This window comes from Pagrus pagrus, assembly GCF_965226575.1.
Source record: "Pagrus pagrus genome assembly, chromosome: 13".
Classification (NCBI taxonomy): domain Eukaryota; kingdom Metazoa; phylum Chordata; class Actinopteri; order Spariformes; family Sparidae; genus Pagrus; species Pagrus pagrus.
Window position 1 is genome coordinate 21,400,832 of NC_140197.1, and position 18,656 is coordinate 21,419,487.

Below are 18,656 nucleotides of genomic sequence, written 5' to 3' on the forward strand. Positions count from 1 at the left end.
GGGAGCCCGAGATGTTATAGCTCCAATAGTCCAAAATCCAAAGCAGAAATATCACAATCAGGAAGCTGGAACAATCAAATATTGGGCCTTTTAGCTTGCAATCAATCGTCTAACTGATTGATCAGCCAGCCCTTTTAGCTCTCAATATCACCTGTTTTTTTCTCAGTGAATCTGCCACCCTGCACCTCGACTAAAGATAACATACTGCCTGTTTCACAGTGTTAAAACGGGTGAAGCAGATGTCCTGTCATGGCATCATATATCTCAGGCATCGTGAGGCAGTCTGTGCTTCCACTCAAGGTTGCATCGACCCTGTCATCTCAGCTCTTGATGCTGACATTAATAACTATAAAAATCACCACCCCTCACTGTATTTTCTCTCATTAACATTTCATCCATTAGCTCCAAGCTGGGCATTTAGAAATGTAGGTGAATGAAATGAAACCTCACACAGCGGGGGCTGACCACCTCTTCACTCAGCCAGTGACTCATACCGAGGTAACTTTCGCACACAGTATTAAAAGTATTACACCATCTGATCTATTGGTTTCTTTAAATTGAGTTTGCATTGATTAGTCAGGCTGCATCTGCCAGCGCTACTGCTCTGACTGATTGAGTGTATGTTGTGAGGGGAGGGTGCGTTGTAGTGGGTTTCGTTCATTAGGCTCCAGCTGGACCAACAGTATTAATTGACAGTAAGCAAGCAAGCAAGCGCGCTAAGCTAAAAGCGATTGCTGTGCTTCATCAAAAGCCCCACACACGACTTTAGCGAGTACAAAGAGACGGGGGAGTCGCCTTAATAGCAGACTTAATAAAGAAAGATGGCCATAATAATGATAAGAGCAATATCCCTGCTTGTGCAGCTGACATATTTATTCAGCCCCCTCCGTCAGACACGCAGGGTTTTGTTACAGTCATAATTTACACTAATGCACTGACACCTCAGCCAGTCGCTAGTCATTTGGAGCCTCTGCCACCTGTCACCTGGGAAATAATGTGCGATGCCAGTGCACCTTTCTAAAGCTCTCTCTTCTCTCAACGTGTTTTCCTCTCTTCTCATTTTAGCGGGGGATACACACCATTTGTGTTTCATTGCTCTTTCACCAGGAGGGTGACTGCACTGCTCCCGCTGCTGCTGCTGCTTGTTCCAGCACTATAGAAAAAAATCAGAACAGTCAGCCATTTCACACGGCTACCTCTGCCGTGTAACACTCATATCTCATGATCTCCCAAGAGTCCTGAACATGGGGAGCGAGGAGCGCTGTAGATGAGGTTAAAGGTCCGGTGTGTAGGATTTAGAGGCATTTAGGGGCAGAAATATAAACTATTATGTTTTCATTCCTGTATAAGCACCTGAAACTAAGAATTGTTGTGTTTTTTTTTCTTTTTCTTCTACTCTTCATTTCAGAGGGGAGCATACTCCTGTAAGGTTTCATGACTGCATCCTCTGCACAGTTGTGACACTATAGACAGACAGACAGACATATAAACACCTGGCAGAGTACTCAAAAGCGATTTTGTGGTATTTCTACTACAAAAAGGGTGACCAGGACCACATTTTGAAACGATGAAGCACTGACTCAGGAGGTGAAAACATTACCTGCCTCGCCGTCGCAGCTGGTAATTATGGGACAGCTGTTGCCTCCAGTTTCTCATCATGTTAATAACGTTTTACATCCACAGAACAAACAAGATAAAACATTTTAAAAATACAACACATTTGGCTTGTTTAATGGTTGGATGTCTCTGGGGATGAAAATTTGCCAAAGGGGACAATAAAGTATATCGTACTTAAAGCTTAAACCAGTGGATTCTCAAAATGTTCCACAAGGAGACATTTTCCCTCCAAACTTATCAAACGGTTTCCCTTAAATAGCTGTTTGAGGCAGGAAGTGATCAAATTATCCAATAATTCATAAATAAAGGAAAGATAAGTCCACAAAGGAGTGAAAATAAGATTGAGTAGCGGACCTGTTCTCCCTCAGTAATCATCTCGCAACTTTACAGTATGTTGTGACCCTTTACAGGGGCCCACACCCCCCACAAGTGTATTCATTTTAATATAATAGTATATATTTCTCTACTTTTACAGTGCTTTTACTTCAACATTAATACTTAAGGCTGAGTGGATCTTCCACCACTGGTTAAAAGTCATATTTTGATAAACTGCAGTTGAATTAATGGACGCATAAATCAAAGCAGCATAAACCAGTGTACTCTGTTATGACAGCAGAGAAACACTGTGTTTTAAATATTTATCCTGAGTGTGTCAGTTTTTTTTCCCTGGTATTTAACTGAACCATCTCCAAGACCTTCCCTCACTACTATAAGGGATAATCCCTCCCTCTCTTTCCGTCCTCATTATGAGAAAACTGTTATACTTGGCAACAGAATTAACTGCTCTGCTGCTACTGAGAGCTGGAAAGAAAAGCAGAAGTGGGTCATACGCTGGAGGAGAGGCGGGGATCGAGGGGAAGAACACAAATGCTGGTTAGGTAGGATGAAAGCACAGGTAGAGAGGAAGGAGGGAAAGACTGAGCTCTACACCAGGAGGATGAGCCCTTGCCCCGAGCTTTGAAATCAACCAGAGGAATATATTAAAGCAGGAGACAAACGATGAAGCCAAACAGAAGAAAATCTTAACCGACAGGTGTAAACAACTTTCTCTGCTGTCTTCACTGTAGCTTATAAATATGTAAGGCCACAAAAACAGCTCAAATGTAGACGTTTCATCTTAGTGTCTGTTTAACAGTGGCACAAGTACCAGTGCCACAGTGTATCAGCATTAAATCATAAGTATTTATGATGCAAAAAGGCCCCTTTCAGAATCATATATTAATGGCTTATGGATGGATTAATGTCTAAGCATCACTTTCATGTTGCTGCTTGTAAAGGTGGGTTTAATTCTAACTATTTTACACACTACTGGGTAGCTCAATCCATAATACATCATCACTTATTAGTTGATTATATTTTGTATTACAAACAATTCCAAGAAGTAGTCTATATCCTCTCGCACCTTATGTTCCTCTTACCTTTTCTCTTCGACCTCAGTATTTTATTTTATAGCTACTTAAGCATTTTATTGTATGTAGTGTTTTATCGTTTCTATATTTGCCTGTCTATCTCGAAAGGTCACAGCCTTCAGAAGTAGTACAAGTAGTGAAATGGATGTCTTAATCAATCAGATCTGATACAACTGAAAGAGCTATACCACTAATGGATTTATAATTACTTCCATCAAGGAGATTACGTTTTCACGTCTCCGTTTGTTGGTTGGATTGTCAGCAGGATTACACAAAAACTACTTAACGGATGTCACTGAAAGGCGGCGATAATGCAGAATCTGTGTGTGAAAAGGGCTTTAGATGGAGGATTGGACTCAGAATAGACCCCGTTAACTTTTCACATGGATCAGAATAAAGGGACGGATCCAGGAGTTGTATTTCTCACTTTCTTTAACATTGTGAGGGTGTTTTTCAACATTTTCGTTAATTTCTCAGGGAATAACTCATGGATGCTGATGAAAAAAATACCCAACCTCAATCCTTACCCCAACTAAACCTTATTCTAACATTACCCTCAAACAGCTCTCTGAAGTTGTGAGAGAAATGTCCTCACAACGCTTTAAAGCAAAATTTCATGCACACAAACGCACACAATTAAAATCAAATAAGAGTCAAAGAGAGAAAATACAAAAAAGAATTAAGCGTCTTTAATTATATAGGCTACATTTGTACATTTCTACAGCAGACTTTCAGTAAGACTAACTGCCAATTAGAAAAGAGACAGAGAAAGTTTTACCTGTAACAACTGAAAAACTGGATAAGATGTCAAAAGGCTCTGAAATTAAATTCTCAATGTAAATATTTAGCTCAGCATTTTGTCCCATTAAATAATAATAAAAAACATTTAATAGTTTGAACAATCAATGTGAAATATAAATTACATTAAAGCACCATTTCAAGGATGAGGATATTAAAATAAATAATTGGCCTTTCCATATCAAGACAGTACATTTTCATGGTAGTAATGTAGGGCTGTGCAGTCACACTGAACACTCCTCCCCATCGATGTCAAAAGGGTTTAACATACAGTACATCACGACATGAGGGGAGTGCTCATGTGACTTCACAACCGACAGCAAATAACTCTGCTTACAATATAAACACCTATTAATGTGTAGCTCCAACAACAAAATAACAGACACTGTAACTATTGATGTCGATGAACAAATTTTCCTTCTGTTCTTTCTGTATAATAATCATTAACACCTTTGCAAAATAAAAGGCCAAGAAATGACAAAAGTTAGTTACTCTGTCGGAAGATTGTCAATTTTCTTAATGCAACATGGAAATATCTCAATGTTTCTCTTTAACATCCAATCTCATTAAAAAGTTCTCATGTTGTACTTTGCCTTAACTGGCCTGAAAAAGCAATATTGCAGTTTCTCCCACTCACTCATTCACATAGGTATGTCTTCACTCAGAATATATATTGTGTCAGGGTCGGAAATCACCTTACTGTTCATGCACAAACCGTTCATTGATGCACTAATGACTAATGAGCTTACTACATTTTGGTAGAGCAACAGTCACACAATCAGGTACAATAACACACCTTTACTTTGATCCCTCGAGACCTGCCTGCCAAATGCATGCACACACTCGCACGCAGATTTAACACACACAATGTGAGAAAAGAGCTTACTGTGAGTATAAAAACGAGGGTGGATTGTTTTAACAGGTGCTTCAAAAAGTCACAAGAACATATCAAAGACTGAGGCACAAAGCTGCCTTTTTAAACCAATACAAGTACCAGCGACCAATCATGGTGCTCCTGTCTCTACTGCCATACATGGTATAGAAAATTCATACAGCTATGTTACAGTACAGTAAAAGGGTTTTCTATGTTTACAGGGCGTATTAGTTCAAACTCCTAGTCACAAATATATTAATGCTTTGTTCTCTTTATGCATTTTTAATTTGGTATTCTCAGCAAATTGTAGTGGATATTTAATTTTAAAATCATACAGTAGTTAAAACACGCCCGCTTTACATAAAACCCTGTACAAGTAATTTATACATTAACAGTCCATCAAAATATTGATTTAGAAAAATGTCAATCAGTCAGCGGGCTTTAATAACTGGTAGACTATGAATTACAGTGTTTACAAAAACATCTTGTGGCAGACACTTTATAACCCCCCTCCCCCTCCAAATGTATTCTTGGATCCAGTGACACTGGTGGGGATAAATCAATCCGAGTACTGGAGATCTAAGTCTACTGTGCCGTCCGTCACCACTAGCCTCACTCTCTTGGGTTTTGTAGGACCCATGGAGTGAGATGTGGTAGCAGGTCCATAGTGTGGTGGCCCTTGATGGTGGTCTCCAGGCTGACACTGTTGCTGCATGTCCTTCCTGCAATGGTCGTCCTGCCCTTTGAGCCCTGAAAACCCACCCAAGGAAAAAGATGCTGGGTTAGATAGCTGAGGTCCACAGGGCTCAAGAACCAGCCGCCCTTGGGTGCCCGAAGGCTCCATCAGGCAGTGGTAGGTGTAGTTTGTTGAGCCTAATCCAGAATAACCCTCAGCCCCGTCCCTGAGCCCTAGGGTCAGCGAATGATCGCCACTGAAGTTTAGTACGTATGGAGGACCCTGATAGCCATAAGGAAAAGAGGCTGAGGACTGACTCTTGTTTGCTGGTGCTGGTGTACCAGGAGGTGTACTGTGGATCACTTGGGGGCTGTTGTGCTGAGAAATGGGCGAAAGAGAGGAGCCAAAGCTAAAATCAAAAGGGTCTTGCTGGGTGTAACATGGCTGGTGCTTGTCTGAGGTCGGCGTGGTGGATTTATCCTGTCTTAAAATCTTGTCTTGGGGATAACCGTCAGACATTTTGGAGGGAAAGTAGGGTCTTTGCAGCACTGAATGATTTCTGTATGTCATGTCGACACTTTCATGTTTGTCAGACGACATCTTACTTTTACTGAGAGACTGAGGGAAAGAGGAGTTTGTTTTGTTGAAATGAGGGCTGGCCCTGCTAGGGTTGTTCGGGGAAACTAGATGGCCAACATCCTTTCCAAACCCTTGAAGCGAAATGTTGCTTTTATGATGACTGTCTGCACTAACACCGAGTTTCTTCTCGAAATCGCCTTGTTTTGGACCAAGTGTTCTGGATGTGATGGTCGGGCTGCCAGCAGCCATGGTGTCTCTACAAGGTGCACTATACAAATTCTGACTTGGGTTGCCCCCCTGAAACTTTAACACCCTGTGAATGACTGTAGAGGTTTTCTCGTGGAATTTGAAGGGGTTGTCAGGATGAGTGGGAGTTCTCACAGTGAAGAGCTGAGGAGAGAGTAATTTGTTGGGCATTTGAGGTGCTGGGACAGGTTTCGTCAAGCAACTCTGGGGCACTCCTCTGACTGTGTTTGGCTGACTACTTACAAAAGGCTGGGGTTTACTGGGAATGGACACACGATGGAAGGGGCCCTGGGTCCTAAGGTTTGACTGGGGCTGGGCTTTTAACTGACTGGTGCTCGGCTTGATGTTTAAGGGGGGCTGGGCTAAAGCAGCAGGAGTTTCAGGTGTAACAGAAGATGACGTTGCACCAAAAAAACGAGGCTTGCCAACTACCGACATGGGCTGAGGTTTGAGGTCTTCTCTGGGCAGCCTCATTCCTGGATTTTTATTTATAATCCGATCTCTAGCAGCCAAGTCAGAGTTGCCAAGAGCTGAAAAACTGAAACTCGGGTTGGGTGGGTGTCTGTCTTTGGAGGTATCCCTCGCTTCACATTCCAGAGGAACAGAGTCACTTTTGGAAGAAATTAGACCTGGAAAAAACTGCAGATCCTCACTGGTAAAATTATTTCCTGGACTGGGAGGGCCAAGGTATGGCGTTTCAGTGGTCCATGTATCAGCTGGGCTGTGCGAGAGCGGGCTGCTGAAAGGATCTGTGGGTGGATCCAGTGAACACAAATCTGATGGGGAGGATGGAAGTATATTCTGTGGCTGGTAATACCCCTCAAAGTTGAGACACTGAAAGTCCAGAATATCATCGCAGCAGTTTGTGAAGCTGGGCTCACCGGACAGCATGTTATCTGCAGTTGTGAATGGAGGAGACTGGGACGGAGGCTGGATGACAGAATTAGAAGCACCCGAACAAGCTGTTGGCTTTTCCAAAGTCTGAGATGAGCACAAGCCCTCAGAGAGCTTCGAGAGACTGTTGTCAATTTGTTGGAGAGTGTGACTAAGACAAGTGGTGGGTGTTTCTACAGGCCCACACTTGCGCGTTCTCTCCATTTTGTGCCTCGGTTTCCTTCCTCCGCTGTTCATCTCTGGCCTTTCAATGACTGTATGTGCGGCTGAAGATATCACTTCAGTTTTATTGTCATTAAGAGGGGAAGACAGAGACAGTGGTGACAGAGATAAGGAAAATGGAGGCGGTTCTGCTTTCAGCAGGGCTGAGTTGCTGTTCACTCTCAGTGAAGATGGGCACTCTTCTTTCAGCTTGCTGAAATCAAGACATCCTTTTGTTTGTTTCGCAAAAATGTGACCCTTTATCTCTTTCTTAACATCAGGCTCCACTTTAAGTTCAGCTTGTCTAAGCTCCTCTTTGCTGTCCACTTCCCAAATATCCTCCACCTTTCTGCGTAGTTTAAGGACTGGTAATGGAAGACCATTTGAATCATATTCAGGCTGCAGTTTCTGTTGTGACCCACTTTCAAACAAGCAGCAATTCTTTAAACGATCTTCAATTTTGGTTTCTTGCCCTACTGCTGACAACACATCACCATCATTTCTATGACTCTCGATCTTTTCTGCCAGTAGCTTGACTCCATCCTGAAGTTCTCCATCAAGCTTTTCTTTCATTTCTACTTTGTCATCAGCTGTTTCACTGGGTCCAGGATCTTTTCCTGACTTTCCGTCAGGGGGGACCACCTTGACATGCCTTGCTTCACAAAGCCTCTCACCTCTTCTTTTCAAACGATGCAACCTGTTCTTTGACTTCCTACTAGCGTGCACATGAGCCTGAGCTGCCTCCATCTCCATATTTAAAACTGATACGGAATCCATGATGGCTTTAAAAGGATCACATGCCACCAACTCCTCTCTCTTTTCTATCTTTAATGCCATATCTTCTGCTCTTTGCATCTCCCACACTCTCCCTCTCCTCCTCTTAAAACGAATCTTAAAATCAGTTTCAGGCTTAGTCTCCTCCAAAACACTTTGCTGGATTAAGGTTTCCACCTCATCATCTGTTTGAGATTCATTTGGACTTGCATTTTTACCACACTGCTCTCGGATTTCAGCAGGATCCTCAGCTTGTTTGTCCTCTGGAAGCTTATCGCACTCTAGTGTCTCCCTATTGTCGATATCATCCTCTTTCTTCCCTAATTTACTCTTTTGAACTTTCCTCATTAAATGGCTTCGCTGAACTTCATTAGCTCGGGACCGAAGCACTCGGTTAAAGGTTGTGATCCTTTTGGGGGCCAACCTCTGGATTTCTGTTCTCCTCACTCTACCTTTAACATCTCTTTTCACTTTGCTATCGTCCTCTGAACACGTACTAAGACCCTGCCTCACCTCTGCGGATGAATTTAATTCAGTGAGTTCTTTAGGAACTTGATCTGAAGCAGAATTCAGAACTTGATCGGAGTCTATTTCCACAGAACTGCGAAATGTACGTTTCTTCAGAGGTATGTTGGACTGTATGTGTGCCTGCGGAGTGGTGTCTGAATACAGATTAGTTGTGGCTTTTTCTGAAATTTGTGACTTATGAGGTAGTGGGTTGAAGCAGGTAGCCGGTGGGTTATTATGTCCCTGTGGTGACTGAAGCTGCGAAGTGTCCTTACTCAGCTCCGTCTTTGCTGGAGCTGGAACGTCTTTGCCTAAGTGTCCCTTGGTGCTTTGCTTACCTTCTGCTTTTGTTTTTGCTGCTCTCGGCCTCATCTTTCGTCGTCTCATAATCCTCCTCTGCACCGAACACTGGTACCTGCCTCCATTTATTTCAGTCTCTTCTTCTTCCTCCTCGGCACTCTGCATTTCTTTGGAGGCCAAGGTACAAAACCCTCGTCCTACAATATCTGCATGTAATCTTTCATCTATTAAGGATTTATCTCTTCTTAAAATATCAGACAGCAGAACCTTTGCCTGCTTTATGACAATATCTTCTTCATGCCTACTCCCTGGCTGTTTAATCACACACTTTGCTTTTTGTTCTGATAGCTTAACAACTCCCTCCTCCTTACATGCATCTTTGACTTCATTTCTAGCACCCTGCTTGTTATTTTGCCCTCTGGGTTTTTCACTGGACTCTTCTTTACATTCAGACTCTTGAACCTCTTCTAGAGCTTTGTTACTTTTACATTCCAAAACTTTAAATGCTGCATTTCTCTTTTCTTCCTGCCCTTCAATTTTGCCTTTTACAATGTCTTGCTGCTCCTCTTGTAAATCATCTTTTCCTTCTGACACGGTTTGTATTTCGATAACCTTGTCAGTCGACCCTTTCTCCCTGTGGGAGAAATCACCAACAGATTCACTTGCTTGTCGCTTCCTTAAATTTACTTTATCTACAGCCTTGAAAAACATCTCCCTCACCCCTCTGTTACCTTCAGCTGTGCAGGTCTCTGAACTCCCTCCCTGCTTCTGCTGAGATCTGGACACTCTTCTTTCTGCCTGTACTCTCAGAGGCGCTGGTCTATGCGCCTGCCTGCTCCTTCCTTTTAGCGTAACACTTCCTTTCTTGTCTTGAGAGGCCTTTTCTGCTACTATGCTTTGTGGCACTGATAACCTTGTTAGGCTGACTGTAAGGTATTGCTTCAGTGATATTAGTCGATTGTCCCCAGCTTTCTGCAATCTATCGGTGACACTCTGACAAACTTCTAACAGGGATGAAGCTCCGGTCGGCTTGAGCTCCGACTGTTCTGCAGCTGGATTTTGAGCCGCGTCGGTGCTGCTGGATTCAATGCCGCTGCACTTGTTGGTTTGTTCAGCAGCTGGATTTTGAGTTGTGTCCTTGACGCAGGATTCAATGGTGCTGCACTTGTTGTTTTTACCGTCTGCTGTTGCCTTCTTATTCGTCTCTGCTGTTGCTTTCTTCATCGTCTCGTGTTTTACTGCATTGCAGTTATTGTCAATTTCAACAGGCTGACAAACGGTTGTAGTGTTGGCCGTTTTACTGGACCCTGTTTGATGTGTGATTGGGGTTTTAACCATGTTTCTTTCTCTCGAAGAAGTCCTCCTCTGAACTGCCGGTCCATCCACAACTTTAACAGACTTTCCATTAAGGCCTGCACTACCTGCCGCAGGTCTACTTTTCTGACGAGTAGACATGGATGGATTTAGAGTCAAAGGCGTCACGTCACTTTTGCTATTTTCTTCGCCAGTCGAATTCAGTTCACTCAGCCCGTTACTGTTCAGCTTCACTTCCTCCAACTGTTGAAGCAAGGCTCTTTCTTCGCTTTTTGGATCCTTACAATTGAGTAAGAAATCCACCGAGTGGCGCCGTACTTTGATTCTAAGGTCCCTCAGAGTAACTTGGGACAAATGAGGAATTGTCCTACACTGTTTGGCTGTGGAGGAATTCAATGGGTGCTTTCCTGATAGTCTGTGCTTGTCTCGTCTCCACTTCTTTGTTTGACAAAATTTTCTGTTCTTCAAGGCATTTCTCCTCATCTGCTGGGTAAAGGAATTCCTTGAAGGGATGGCTATAAAGGAAAGACAACAAAGAAGCAGTTAAACTTGCAGCTGCTGTATACAAAAGCACCTCTTTTGCTAATGTGAATGTTTAATCAACATAAGCTGTACATGGAAATTAAGCTAATCATCAAAAATAGTTCCTGTAGTTGCGCTAAAACAACACAAAAAATGTGATTCAGATGACCAACTCATTAAACTGCTTTCACTAAGTTTCATCTGTTCAGTAATTTACTGAACAGAGCACGCAGAGGTCGCCTGTGGTGCTAACAAAGCGCACTGCTTGACAAAAGGCGAGGGATAAAAGTGTTCAGAGTGTACAAAGACGACACTGATGGTGTAATATTTTCAGTCAGCATTAGGACATTTTCTCTTTACCAATCATGCAACAGTGGGACATATTACAAATGGTAGTGATTAGGAACAGCAGATATCTTTTCATTAGTAATCAAGGATGACATATATATTGGGATACAATATAATTTTGCAGAAAAAATGTTGAATAACGATGAAATGTAACTCAGTACAATTTAGTCAAGTACTGTTTCTTAAGTACTCATTCTGTATTTAAATATTTACATTTTCTGTTACTTGATAATTCCACTCCATTACATTTTAGAGGCAAATATTGTACTTTATCCTCCACTTAAATAATTTGATAACTAAAGTTACTAGTTACTTTGCAGATTCAAATTATTTATACATTATTGTTTGGCATCAAAGCTTTAAATGATTAACTTTACAAGCAATTTGACAAAAACAAAACAGAGAGATGTCATCAAATTATTTCGTAGCCTACATGTGAAATCCCTTGATTTTCTGTGGTTACACATACACATGTTACATAAAGTGCTGAATATTTTTGTACCGTCCTAAAAAAACAAAAGTAAACATAAGTCCCTTAATATTACATACCAACTACGTAAGCTATTTCAGTGAACATTGGAGATTTCTTGATATTTGAATCCTAATGTCAAGAAGTAACACAATCTGCCTTCTAAAACAGGCCCAGTGTACCTGTAGATCATATTTCAAACATGTGCTTGAACAGGCTTTGGTGGACACAGACATATATAGACACAGTCATTTCCAAAGAGTGGGACAAAACTGTTCATTAAGAGCTGCCTGACTGCATGAGCCTGATCTTATTTCAGGTCTAACACAGTACAGAGAGACGTCCCCTGGACTTGATTGGTGGAAATGATTTTTCCGAGGCAGATAATGTTTCAATGTTTTCAATTGAGTTAAAAGGTCACTGAATCCCATCATGTTTTATACATAGAAAAACCTTGTGCTTTTCTGCAATGATGCCATCAATATGATTAAAGCTTCACCATAATTGTTTGCACATAGTAGTAAAAATAGAAAAACAATTTCAAAATCATAGTGAATATTCTTACATTTTTGACTTTCATTTAACAAGCCTGACACCATCAAGCTCTGTGTTGTGGGTCTAATGTTAGAGTTATAATGTTGAAGTCATCTGTGTCATCAGACTTTTTACAAAAAGTATATTAAACAGGTATTTTGTTGTCTTAATCCTGACGTATGGCTGTTTTAAAGCTGGATTTCCAGCGAGGTCTGTACACATTTTGAGCGGAGTGGTCCTTAACAAATGAGCAGAATTGGCTGTCCTTAGGGCTTTCAATTTGATGGCGCATTTAACAACCACTGAAGTGATGAGTAAACTGTTGAGCTTTTAGCATTACGAGCTGTTATTCTTGACATTATTGCTGTATAATTGCCTTGTGCAGCTAATATTCCTGTTAGTGCGTCTTGAGCCACTTCTGTGGCGCTGAGGGGGATTTTAGGATCCAGCAATGACAATTTTCTGTCTGAATTAACAGACTTCCAATATTTATTTTGTTACTTTCATTTAACTGAACTTAGACATGTTGTCACTGCTGTGCTAGTGATTACTTCTAGTATTTTGACAAAAGACCATTTCAGAGAAAATCCTAAAGTGGTTACCTTTAAAGATACCTGAGTGTAATCCTGGTATTATCGGCCTTGCAGGAAAGTGACTCTTCTCTCTGTGATGACGAAGATATCTCTCTCTCAGTCTGTACTTCTGGCCCACAGGGTCCTTTGTTTCTTCACATTCAGGCTGCTTCCCTCGATGTTTGAAGTGCCCCTCGCCGTTCCTGAAGAACAGTTAAAATTACAAATTTAAGTTGAAACATCCGCTAGTTTTTTCATAACAAAATCTTCAGTTTTGATGAAAATATACCAAGCTGTGATAAAGACACTGTCTGATCAGATGATGGACACACCTTTCACAGGTGCAGCATTCACACATTTCATTGCCTTCCCCAAAAAAGCTGGCACCATAGTAACAGGTGATCTCCTCCCCAGGTGAGATGGGTCGAATCACTTCAACACAAGCGATATTCTTCTCACCAGGGACAAACTGGGCGGGTGAAAAAACACAGCAAAAGACAAAGACAAAAGGTTGGTTGGCCCATGGGATACACATAGAGCAGCTGTTATTCTGCAACTAAAATACTACTTTCAACATGCAAAATTTCAATACGATTAACTCAACTTGATTGTGCAATATGATGTAAGATTTGTCAGAGTTACACTTCAATTTCAATTTGTTCAATCTTTTTCATACAAGTAATGAATAAATATCGCAGATTACCTTGCAGTTTGGTTTGCAGTCTTCAATCGAGGAAGGACAAATAAAGAGAGAGAAACAAAAAGATAAAAGACTTTAAGTTATTTATTCAATCACAACAATGAATAAAGGACTCGACCTTTTGTTGATCGGCTTGCTTGTGCTGAATTCATTTTGCAAAGGCTCAAAGGATAAGCTGATTAACTCTCAAAGAGTGTTAAGAGATCTTGTCAGAAACTGCGCTCTGAGTGGACCGAAGAATGAACTGTAATCTATAATTTTATTGGACTTTTTGGACACATTACAATTCAGTTCACACCGTGCTGACACAGATCACTGTGCTTGTGCTTTTTTTTTTGTATTTTCCCACAGGACTTGCTTTAATGTCCTGTTTTGTTCAACCGATGAATTAAATCCCCAAAACATTCAACTTATTATCATATAAGACGCTGAAAATCAGCAAATATTCACATTTCAGAAGCTGGAACCACTTTTTGTTTTAATGATTATTAGACTCATTTTCTCTCAATCAACGACTAAATTTATCAATTAACATAAATTACCAAATAAATCAATTGTGTTGAGAGGAATGATGCTAATGAAACAGTCCAACATAAAGCATCACACTCATGGAGAAAAATAACTAAACAAGATGGATTGTATGATGTGTCTGGATTCTGTTCAATGAACATAAACACTGATTCTCTATGTCTGTTACAGGTGATTCAGAAGTATCTGCAGTAGTGTTGTCAAAAGTATTGAAATATATATTTTAAATAGCGGAAAGAAAATGAGATGAGATGAGATTTTAAATAGTTTTAATACTCATTTTTTGCCGTGTCGATACTCCAGTACTAGTTGCATTTTTTTGCTATCCTCTCTTGACACATGCACTGCTGTAGTGCCTACATCATCCCACCTCCCCCAGAAGTAAATAAACTGAGATGTTATTGTGCTTCACATACAGTACACATTTTATATTTATTTACATTTTAATAAAAATCTGAAATTTTATTCCCTCAATGTTGTGGCAAATTTCCCCTGTGGTATCGAATATCGCTTTTTTTCAAGGTATTGTATCGAAGTTAGAAATTCCAGTATCGTGATAAATAATCGTAATTGAAACTACATACCTCAATGCACCATAGTATGAATGTAATCAACATTATTAGAAAAAAATGGCTTATTGCTGAACAACAGCAGCTTCTAATCTCTTGGTATTTGGATTACATTTTGTTGACATTTGAATCACAAACTGTGCCTTTAAAGATTTACTCCTGGCAGGTGACAATGTTATGCTGATAAAGCTCACAGGCGGTGCTCCTATCAGCTATGAAAATTTGTGTGAGTGTTGAAAAGAATGAGTCATGAATGCACACAAACTCACCATGGTTAATAAAAGCTGCAGGCCCGAGCCAGAGCTGAGCGCAGCGTTTGCGTGTGGAATACATCACACTGAAGTCGTTGACTCCTGCCCTCAGCACAGCACTGTCAGCGGGGCTCAGCTCTGCTATGCAGCCCAGCAGGACCTCCACCCGCTCTCCTACAAACCTACGGAGGAACAATTCAAGCGTCACATATCCACTCTCAAAAAAAAAAAAAAAAAAGGTCTAGGACATACAGCACTCAGTACAGCTACATGCAGCCTTGAGAAATACCATGTTAAGAGTGTAAGGGATTACCAGTGTCTTGTTGAGGTTATCTTCGCTCCATTGGTCTCTGAGGAGTATCTGTCGCAGGACTCGATCTTGATACCGCTATCCAACAGGAAGGCACTGAGGTAGCGATACACCTGCAGACATCATAGATGGTTCAGTTTGTGTTCAAGTGACAAATTCAAGTATCAACTGTAGATTTCTATGCACAGATATTAAGAGAGGGAGAAATCTATGAGGTTTTTTGTTATATTATTTTATTCATACTAATCTGTCAACATCATCTTACATGTTGCCTCAGCAGCTCCTGACGATGGCTCCCCAAAGCATTAAAGTAGTCACCAGCCAGTTCACCGACTGTCAGCGCCTCAAACGTAGCGTTGAAGTCATGCGTACGCTGAAAGCGCATCAGGGTCTCTTTGAGATTGCCCCATCGCCGGATCTCTGGTGGGGGACTAACACAGAAAGGCAGATGACGGCATATAAGAAGAGCAGAAAAGGTTACAGGACAGTCTAAACACAGTCGGTGTTGGTCTAAGGCACGTATGTAAAATGTTATTTTATATCTGGATTTTTAGATATAGATTTACTGACTATCATGTTACATTTTTGTGTTCAGGCTTGTTCGTTAACACTTCTTGGCATGATCAAGAGGACACGATATATTGAAAAAATATTCTATTCCTAGATATGCTCAGAGAACCTAAGCTCATGAAAACAACTTAATCAATCTGCAGTTAAGGTTAAAAAAAAAATCAATGCACAATCGTCACATGTCACAGTATTATTACAGCATGTGCAGTTCAATTGTTGTGGTGAGTTAACCTATGTTTTCCAATACACCCACTTAAATTGTAAATGCAGCTGACCCTGAGCAAGAACTGTGTTACACTACACATGTAACCTGTAGATACAGGACAGTAATCTTCTGCTATTTACACGTTATCCCTCTGGGTGAAGAAATGTTTGTCTTTTGTGTAAGTTAACAAGACACTTTAAGGACAGGTCAGGGTGTCATGACATGGTCATCAATGTCGAATTAAACATACAAATTTGCAGAACAGAAAAGGCAAGAATAATACTGCACATTTCTGAAAGCAAAAAAAAAAATGTTTAAACACTGATAAAGTGCTAATTCGGCTCGATTACAGTGAAAGGGCGCGACCTGGCTTTTCTTGAATGACAGGTTACCTGATGTTCATTTTGTGTGTGCTGAAACCCAGAAGAGGGTCCAGCACCAAACCGGTGGCCAGGTCATCGGTCTCACACAGCTCCTTCACACTCATTCTAGTGCATCCGTCCATTGCCTCCCACCATCAGCATGCTGCGATCACAGGGTCAAAATAACGCTGTGTCAACAACAACAACAACAACAAACTACAATCATCATGAGTTGTGCATGCCAGCTGATCCAGTGAGCGAGTGACATAACATTGACATAACATTAACGATAGTTACTTGATCACTTGCTAAAGTTGGCCCACAAGCCCGCATTGCAACCTGGTCTCTATCGGTATCCTTTGTTTACAATAACCAGTAAATGTAACGTTGGGTTTAAGTTAGGGATGTCACTGGGATCCCGTTAGTTTCACAAGCATATTAGCTTAGCATATCAGCTTGCTGGTAAAATGCGCTAGCTTATCAGCTGAGGAGTGAGGAAGCTAACACTATGGTAGCACTGGCGGTCTGCAGCTAACGTAGCTAACATGACTGCATCAGATTGTTGATGAAATTCAGGTACCATGAGCCGACCTGTGCAGCGATATAAACTCACAATGATGCATACTGGTAATGCGGTTTTCGAAAACGTACCTGGGAGTGTTTAGTAGTCAACGAAAGTATCGTCGAATAGACAATTTATCGCAAGCTACTCGCTTGCTCTGGCTCCCGTTCGCCTGGCAGGGAAAGTTAGCCTAGCAACACAACCAGCTAGCTTTCCGCCGTCTTGCTGGGGACCCCGGCCGCGTACGAAAATGGAGTCTCCTCGTCACTTCTAGAAATTGTTGAATTGTTGACGACTGAAAATCCCAGACTAAATTACAAAAACAGAAATGCACCATGCACGACGACAAATTAGCTGAAATTGTAGGCCTATATGTTATGTAGCTTGCTAGCTAGCTTTGCACAACGTTCATCTAGTAGCAAAAGTTGATGGGCAATGTCCGGTGCAACCAAACTATTTTTGGCCACGCCCCCGCGCTGCGCTATTCGCTGGGGTCAAGGTCAATTTAACAAATCAAACCCAGCGCAGTGTTTTCGGCTCTCTGATTGGTCAGACCGTTGTGGGCGGGACCGTGGGTATGGGTTTACTATGTTGGTGCTGGAAAGCCTCTCACAAAATGCCTCACCCGTACAGCTCTCCAGCCCCGGAGACCCGGCCATTCATTTTTGTCCTCTGCGGGAGACATGACACTGAATTCAAATACCATGCAGTCAATCTGAGTCCTAATGTACTGTGAAAAGCACATCCTGTGCTTTCTAGCGATGCTACAGACAAAAGTGAGGCCAACAGAGCACATCTTTTTTCCAAAATGGCAGCACGTTTTATGGCAGTAAAGAAGATAAATGATTACATTTAGAAATGTATATTGCTTCTGCTCTTCATGGGGATATTTTCTATCTATTTGTGAGAGTCTTGACTATATCATATAGAGATTTTAAAAGTGTGTATTGATTTTAAGCCATTTAAAACAACATTGATACTCATATAACCCAAGACAGTGGGTTTCTTCTTATTTCCAACTATTTTCCATACTTGGCTTGTAAAGAAGTTTTTATTTACATAACATTTTAATTAGTGACTAAATGAAGATCTTGCGTAAGTATTTTGGAGGGATATAATTTAATTTTGGATGGACAATTTATTACAAATTACAGGCTGTAATCAAGGATTAAGCAATGAGCTTTTATAATAAGCCAGTTTTAATGAGTGATGGAAGATTCATAGCTGAAATCACAGTGTGGTCCACGTTAAAAGGACAAGGGTTTGTTTGTCACGTCATAAAACTTTGAATAACACTTCAGGGCTTTACAACATCAAAAACACTAATAAGATATTGAGGGTCTGTAAAGCGTGCATTTATTAAATAGCCAATCAATCAATTTGAAAGTTTTGGGTTGTGTTTACATTGTGTGTGTTTACACCATCACCACATTATCTCCCACACTGTTTGAAATACAAATCTTTGATATCTGATACTCACTTTTCGATCACTAAATAACAAATTTACCTTTGGAAGCCATTGTGTCAAAGTCCAGGTTGATAGGTGCTGACATTCCTTTGAAAATAGACATTAAAGTTGTTGCGAAAGTGAAACTTAATGGGGCCACAGGCCAAAAACTAGCACCTGTTGTATTATATTGTATTGTATTGTAAAGATGAACAATGGTATCATGTGGAGGGCCAAATGTAACCTAATGACAGGACAACTTTGGCCTGTGGACCCCACTTTGCACAGCCCTGATTTAAACTATTCTATCTTTTTGCAAATCTATTTTAAGATGCACAGACTACATCCATACTCATTCATTTTAATATGTACGAATCACATCCATACTCATTAATTTCCCAATAAAACTGTTCAAATTGCTCCACCCTCAAGGGATATTTATCCAGAGCTGCCAAGGAAGGACTGGGATCTTGCCAATAACTTGAGTGTTGAAATGTTTTGGAAATCAAGATGCCCAG

The 18,656-nt window shown here is 41.0% G+C and overlaps 1 protein-coding gene across 2 annotated transcripts; it reads right to left on the bottom strand.

Moving 5' to 3' along the window:
• Window positions 1–3,693: 3,693 nt before the first annotated feature.
• Window positions 3,694–17,128, bottom strand: kmt5c (lysine methyltransferase 5C). 2 transcript variants are annotated; one of them, XM_084371875.1, is made up of 9 exons: window positions 16,781–17,128; window positions 16,160–16,292; window positions 15,258–15,423; window positions 14,996–15,105; window positions 14,701–14,864; window positions 13,338–13,357; window positions 12,967–13,103; window positions 12,677–12,837; window positions 3,694–10,704 (listed from the first exon to the last, which is right to left on the bottom strand). In XM_084371875.1, the coding sequence occupies exons 2-9, from the start codon at window positions 16,270–16,272 to the stop codon at window positions 5,258–5,260; spliced, it is 6,318 nt and encodes a 2,105-aa protein (XP_084228001.1). In that variant the 5' UTR covers window positions 16,273–16,292; window positions 16,781–17,128; the 3' UTR covers window positions 3,694–5,257. The 2 variants fall into 2 exon arrangements, with proteins under 2 accessions (XP_084228001.1, XP_084228000.1); XM_084371874.1 differs by having other exon boundaries at window positions 12,665–12,837.
• Between the last annotated feature and the right edge of the window lie 1,528 nt (window positions 17,129–18,656).

Bases quoted from the DNA above. Each gene is read 5' to 3' on its own strand.
- kmt5c (XM_084371874.1), bottom strand. From the start codon at position 16,272: ATGGACGGATGCACTAGAATGAGTGTGAAGGAGCTGTGTGAGACCGAT. The intron at 15,424-16,159 runs GTAACCTGTCAT...TTTCTGTGTTAG, and splicing joins ACACACAAAATGAACATCAG to TCCCCCACCAGAGATCCGGC. The intron at 13,104-13,337 runs GTAATCTGCGAT...TCACCCGCCCAG, and splicing joins ACTGCAAACCAAACTGCAAG to TTTGTCCCTGGTGAGAAGAA.